The sequence below is a fragment of the Amaranthus tricolor genome, chromosome 1 (genome assembly GCF_026212465.1).
Source record: "Amaranthus tricolor cultivar Red isolate AtriRed21 chromosome 1, ASM2621246v1, whole genome shotgun sequence".
Lineage (NCBI taxonomy): Eukaryota > Viridiplantae > Streptophyta > Magnoliopsida > Caryophyllales > Amaranthaceae > Amaranthus > Amaranthus tricolor.
The window spans coordinates 40,440,977-40,447,546 of NC_080047.1; the positions used below are offsets into that span (position 1 = coordinate 40,440,977).

The following is a 6,570-nucleotide window of genomic DNA, read 5'->3' on the forward strand; positions in this document are numbered from 1 at the left end:
GACTGGTCACAAATACATGTATTTAGTAGGTAATTTTTGACAAAATAAATAGGATAAATTAATTTTAAAAACACAAATTCTTAAATGAGACTATCTTTATTAGGCAGATCCACGACACTATGTATATTTAGTCTATTATAAGATCACTTACAATTTACAATGATTGATTAGAGAAATGAGTTAATTATATGACTGCATCTCATGATAAGACGATCTCATACATCACTCATATTATTTTAGAAAAAATATCAATTTTAAAATATTATATAAAAATCTCAACTTTTAAAACAAATTTTTAAAAAATATATATAGATGGATCAATAAATCGATGTCACATGATTTTTTTTTCTTTTTAGATAAAAATCACAAAGTTGTTGGAATTTTATAAACGGAGCGCCTTAAATAAGAATTTTAAAATATGTTTTTCAAAATATTATATTAGTTAATTTTAGACAAAAATTTCAAATTTTTAGGTAGTTTTCAACAAATTTTTCCTTATAATTAACAAATTTAGTATATTATTAATATAAATGTAATTAAATTTTGAATAGTTAAATTCTTTGGTTTTTTTGTTTTATCATCATTTTTTTTTTGTTTTATCTATTTATATTTTTCACTATTTTAAAGTTAATTTTTGAATTTCAAGATCTCTAAATACTTATTATTCATCATAAAATTATAAAAAAAATATAATAAAATTTATACTTCAAGTTTCTTAAAAGCCTATTTTTATGAGGAATATTTCAAATAAAAAAAAAAACAACCTAGAGAATATTTCGTAAATTTAATGAGTATTTTAAAAAAATTTGACTAGTTAAAATTATATCTTTCCATCTATTTAGGAAATTAGTTAAGAATCTTCGTTTATAACCAACATCTCCTAACATTCATCAAATTATTACTCAAACTTTCTCTCTCTACAGCCGCTCTTCTCTCTAACTTTCTCTGTTTCCCACTTCCCACAGAATCACTAAGCAACAACAATGGCTGCCCAACTCACAAAATACCAGTTAATTTCAAATAACACCATTATTAATGACTTTAAAGGTCACTTTTCTCCCTTCAAAACTAGAAAAAGCACTGTTTTTATTTATGGGGTTGTCTTTGTTTTCCTTACCTTTTTTGCTTTCTTAACTTTCTCCCCTTCTTCTTCTTCCTCTTCTTGGTTCATCAATTTTTTTTCACTTAATAATACTTCTCCTTCTATTTCATCTATTGATTCTTCTAGATCTCATGATTCACAGAATTTGATTGAAACCCAAGTTCCTCCTGATAAAAATGAACAATTTCAGTTTAATCATACTGATTTTGTTTACCCTAACCCTAAAATTGATCCTCAAAGTTCTCCATCAATTAAAGTGGGAAATTTTAGTCTTAATGACACTAAAACTGATACAATTACACCCCAAATCTCCCCAAATAGTACCAATTACCCACGAAATAAGAACAATAATCAGACTAGTGTAGTTCTAGTTCTTCCCCAAATTACCCCAGAAGTTTCCTCTAATTCAACTGTTAGGGCAAATTCAACACAGAAAGAAGATAAAGGGGTAAAAGAGAATGAAGGGCAAATTCAACCCACAAAGAAGCAGGATAATAGCAGATCAAACGGCACCGTTTCAGGGAAAAGTTTGATTGATTCATTGATTGGTTGTGATTTGTATGATGGAGAATGGGTTAGAGATGATTCATATCCTTTATATAAACCAGGATCATGTAAATTAATTGATGAACAATTCAATTGTTTTGTTAATGGTAGACCTGATAATGATTATATGAAGCTTAAATGGAAGCCTAAAGGTTGCACACTACCTAGGTAATTCTACTTGTCTTGTTTGTTTACATCATTTTTGCTAATTTTGTGCAATATTTTTATCATTTTAAATGATAGCGAACTCGTATTGGTCTGCCTTCTTTCCCGTTCTCCCCAAACCCCGCCTTAGGCGAGACTTGTTCGGAATGATGACGAGGGTATTGGTTTGCCTTTTTTCTGCCCTCCCCAGACCCTTACTTAGGCGGTACCCATTGGAATGATGATGATTACTTAGGCAGGACCCATTGAAATGATGATGATCAGTTGAGAAAGTTCTCACATGAATTTACTAATATTGTAATTTTAATTGGGTGAAATATTGCTTAATTTAGTGTGATTTCTTTTCCTAGTTTCCATAAAAGTGTACCTATTTTTATTGTTGATCTTAAATTAAGGCAATTGTAAACATGGTTTAGAATCTATTGAAAGATTTTAAGAATTAAAATTGTTTCAGATTCCTTTCTTATGGAACAAAAGAAAAAATCTCACTGGTGATATGAACTAGGGTTACCAATATATACTTCATGAACTATTTGCATGCATGATGGGAATTTTTTTTAATTAAATTTAACTTAATATGGTATCTCCATCTGTATTAGCAAGCAAATTTATAATCTTTCAGATCAATTATCAATCTAATTAATAAAACTATGATCGTTGTAGATGATATTTGACACTTATGCCTACCCTCGCGTTATGAATCGGTTCAATAGTCCAACCCCGATATCTTGGTTTCTGGTGGCAATGCACCGTGAACCTATATATGGGGTGTTTCGATTTGATCTATATGAAGTAGAATCGAATTTGATACAATTTTTTGGTAGATTCGAACCCATGACCTCTTGTCACGTTGGCTTCTGATACCATGTCAACGAACCAACTCAACCAAAGGTTTAAGGCCAAGGATATGTTATATACTCAAACAGCGGAAAATTAAAATCATCACATTAAACTCTCATATCTCATATCTAGAGACATAAAAGTCCGATAAAGGAAAGTTTAGTTTTGATGAAACTTTGAATAACTTGTAAGATCTTCTCTTGATGTTATTTGAATCAAAATAAAGTCTTAGTCTAAGTATAGTTTTTTGTTACTTGTATTTGTTGGCTATGCTGTCATTCCTTGCATCATAGTTTATATTGATTGCATTTATATTTCTTTAGCTTGAATTAATTAATCATTCAAATAAAATCAACTATTTTATGCTTCATGGGAAAGTCTAGCTTTAATGAACATTTGAATATCTTGTATTGATTCACATTCTTTTGTAGGTTAAACGGAAAGCAAATGTTGAAATTATTGAAGGGGAAGCGGCTTGTTTTTGTTGGAGATTCATTGAATCGAAATATGTGGGAATCTCTGGTTTGCATTCTAAAGAACTCGGTTAAAAATCCGAAGAATGTATATGAGGCCCATGGTAAACGCCACTTTCGGACTGAAGCTTCATACTCGTTTGTATTTAAAGTAAGATATGTACCTATACATACGATATTTAGTCTTCGTGTGCACAATTTAATGTTTAATCAACTAAATTTGCTTCCTTTTTGGTGCTCGAGTAGGATTATGGTTGTACCATTGAGTTCTTTGTAGCCCCATTCTTGGTTCAACCATGGGATGTCAAAAACCCGGACGGAACTACCAATGAAACTCTTCGACTTGATATTGTGGTTGAAGAATCTGAACGATTTAAGAGCGCTGATGTATTAGTTTATAATACCGGTCATTGGTGGACACATGAAAAGACATCGAAAGGGTGCGTAATTTGCACTTATTGTTATCATCATATATCTTCGTACATTGTCACGCATGAAAAGACATCGAACGCTAAATTGTGTGTTTTTGTATGACAGGGAGGATTATTATCAAGAAGGTAGTAATGTTTACAAACAATTGGATGTTAAGGAAGCTTTTCGAAAGGCCATAACGACTTGGGGGAGATGGGTTGACGCCAATATTAATCCTCAGAGGACGCATATCTTCTTCCGTGGCTATTCCAATACGCATTTCAGGTCCGTATGAACTGAACTTTAACGTTTTTAATGGTGTTGCTGAAACTTATTTGTTGCGCTCATTTTTATACATTGAAGGGAATTATACTTCAAATAGCCTTTACTTGAATCTTTAGTCATCATTACATGGATTATTTATGTATTCCAATTAGAAAAGATGTGCGTTGACAAATCTGGATCACTAACTTGCTATTGTGGATCTTACCTTGGATCCGGTCATCCGAATATAGAGAAATCTAGATAAATCATTGCCACGTAAGCCACATACGTACATCTGCATAATACGGTAACAATTGCGATCGCGGTAATGGACACGGTGATGTAGTATTGTGAATTATGTAGTATCCCAACGCTAAATTTTGGCCGAAAACCTGAGATCTCCCTCGACAGCCTAATATACGGACTTTTACACATTTAGAACACGAGAATTATCGGATCACTTTTTCTGAAAATGAGGCCGATGCAAGGAAGGCTTGCATTAAAATAGTATAGTCATTGTTTATTGCTAGCATTGACAAATATAGATCACTAACTTGCTATTGTGGATCTTACCTTGGATCCGGATATATAAAGTAATCTAGATAAATTGTTCCCACGTATGCCACATACTTGCATCTGCATAATACGGTAACAGTTGTGATCGCAGTAACGGACATGGTGATGCACTTATCCCAACACTAAATTTTGGCCAAAGGTCAAAGATCTCCCTTGAAACAGCCTAAAATACGGATTTTTACACTTTTACATCTCTTTTTCTGAAAACCTGTACAATGCGGCACTTACATTAGTCGTATAGTCATTGTTTTTTAGTGAATTATTAAGAATTTATGCAAATTCTAACCTATTCATTACTTTTCTATCTTACAGAGGAGGGCAATGGAATTCTGGGGGCCAATGCGACAGCGAGACGGAACCGATTAGGAATGAGGCTTACCTAACAAAATATCCATGGAAAATGAGAACTCTCGAGAAGGTAATGAAGGGTATGAAAACACCTATTTCCTTTCTTAATATCACGAGAATGACAGATTACCGCAAGGATGCGCACCCATCAGTGTACCGAAAGCTACATGTATACGGAGAAGAGAAAAGTTCGCCATTAAAGTTTCAAGACTGCAGTCATTGGTGTCTTCCCGGAGTTCCCGATTTTTGGAACGAGCTTTTGTTTGCCGAAATGCTAAGAAAACAGTACCAGGAGCGACATCAAAACACTAAATCATAAGCCAAAACGAACACCCACTTGCTCGCTACATTCTTGTGCAACAGTCTTGACGACACAATTTTACCTATTCATTTTCACAGAATGTAAATTCAATGTGATTGGATTTTATTTTAGGTTTTTTATATATATTTAATTTTTAAGTTTAAATCTAGGAAAGTAAATAGGATTCTTTCTAGAGATTATATATTCGGTTTAGTTTAATTTGATTTTAGTTTAGACCGTCGGTTCAGTCCAATTTTGCAGAACTAGTGTTGCAAGGCATTTTGAATTGGAAATATAATCTCTTTTGAAATTTAGTGTCGGTGATGAAAAATGGAGTCGGCAAATTTGGTGATATTGACATTTTTTGTAATTTTCCTTTCAAGTACATACATGAAGACAATGAAAAAATTCAGTTGACCGGTGGATAAATTATTTATTATTAATAAATAAATTTATTATATTTATTTGTGTGTCGGATTTAGTATTTATTAATAATGATTAATTTCTCTTGTGGTTAGATTAAACAACCATGACGAAAGTGGATGTGAGTTGTATTTATTGACGTCATACGTGATACGTTGGTGGGGATTGGTGAAAGCCCATGTGATTATAGAACATGAATGGCATGTATCAAGACTTTGGAAGATCTAAAAGTATTGGATTTCCTGATTTCATAATTTTTTTCAAACTCTCGTTATAATATTCTTATGAATGATATATTGGATATAATGATGATTGAAGTGACTTTTTCATGATTGAAACTCAAAACTATGGTTTCGTTTTAGATACTTCTTTTAAGTATATTGGTCAATTAGCGTGTAAAAAATGGTTTAAACACATAGCCTCATCATTATAGGGGGCCCAAATATCCATTTTTATACTTCTAAACTTGTATAATATTCTGCGATGTTATCTCTTTTTTAAAAATCTCACTTTTGATTAAAAAATAATATATTAAGTAGCTGGATAATAAGTTCAATTAATGGAGAGCTTTTATCATATACTAATATTTTAATTTTTTTTTCTTAATTGTAAGGGTCTATAATTTTTAAATGGCTCAAGGTCTTAAATCTAAGAGACGACCCTACTTATAAATTGTAATATATTTCGGTTGTATATTTGTAATAAAATAATATACCTCTTTTGTTCCTAAAAATTTGTCCATATTAAAATATTCTATTTAAGGAGGGAAAAACTTAAACATGGTTTTTTGTGATTACATATAGGTTTAAAAATATTTATGTAAGATTTTGCTAAGTTCATCTTGATGTAAGGAATTTTTTTAATTTAATGTATATTTTTTATGATTTTTTATGAAATATTTTAAAGATATTGAGGCTTTAAATACCTTTAAACCCTGCCTTAAATGAGATAAACTTTCAGATGGAGTAAAAATTTGTAATTGGAGAATAAGGCAAAATAAAATAAATGTAGTATAGTGTTAACTGTTTATTCACGACATCACGCAAGTGACTTGGGTATGATCACTATCATCAGTGTGTTTTAGACTTTTATAAGCAAGATATATTTAGTATGATGATGAT

At 31.4% G+C, this 6,570-nt stretch overlaps 1 protein-coding gene across 1 annotated transcript; it reads left to right on the forward strand.

Moving 5' to 3' along the window:
- Positions 1–876: 876 nt before the first annotated feature.
- On the forward strand, positions 877–5,336 carry LOC130814965 (protein trichome birefringence-like 1). The gene is made up of 5 exons (XM_057681268.1): positions 877–1,816; positions 3,085–3,277; positions 3,373–3,566; positions 3,664–3,822; positions 4,690–5,336. The coding sequence occupies exons 1-5, from the start codon at positions 984–986 to the stop codon at positions 5,042–5,044; spliced, it is 1,734 nt and encodes a 577-aa protein (XP_057537251.1). The 5' UTR covers positions 877–983; the 3' UTR covers positions 5,045–5,336.
- The last annotated feature ends 1,234 nt before the right edge of the window (positions 5,337–6,570 follow it).

Bases quoted from the DNA above. Each gene is read 5' to 3' on its own strand.
- LOC130814965 (XM_057681268.1), top strand. From the start codon at position 984: ATGGCTGCCCAACTCACAAAATACCAGTTAATTTCAAATAACACCATT. The intron at 1,817-3,084 runs GTAATTCTACTT...ATTCTTTTGTAG, and splicing joins AAAGGTTGCACACTACCTAG to GTTAAACGGAAAGCAAATGT. The intron at 3,823-4,689 runs GTCCGTATGAAC...TCTATCTTACAG, and splicing joins TATTCCAATACGCATTTCAG to AGGAGGGCAATGGAATTCTG.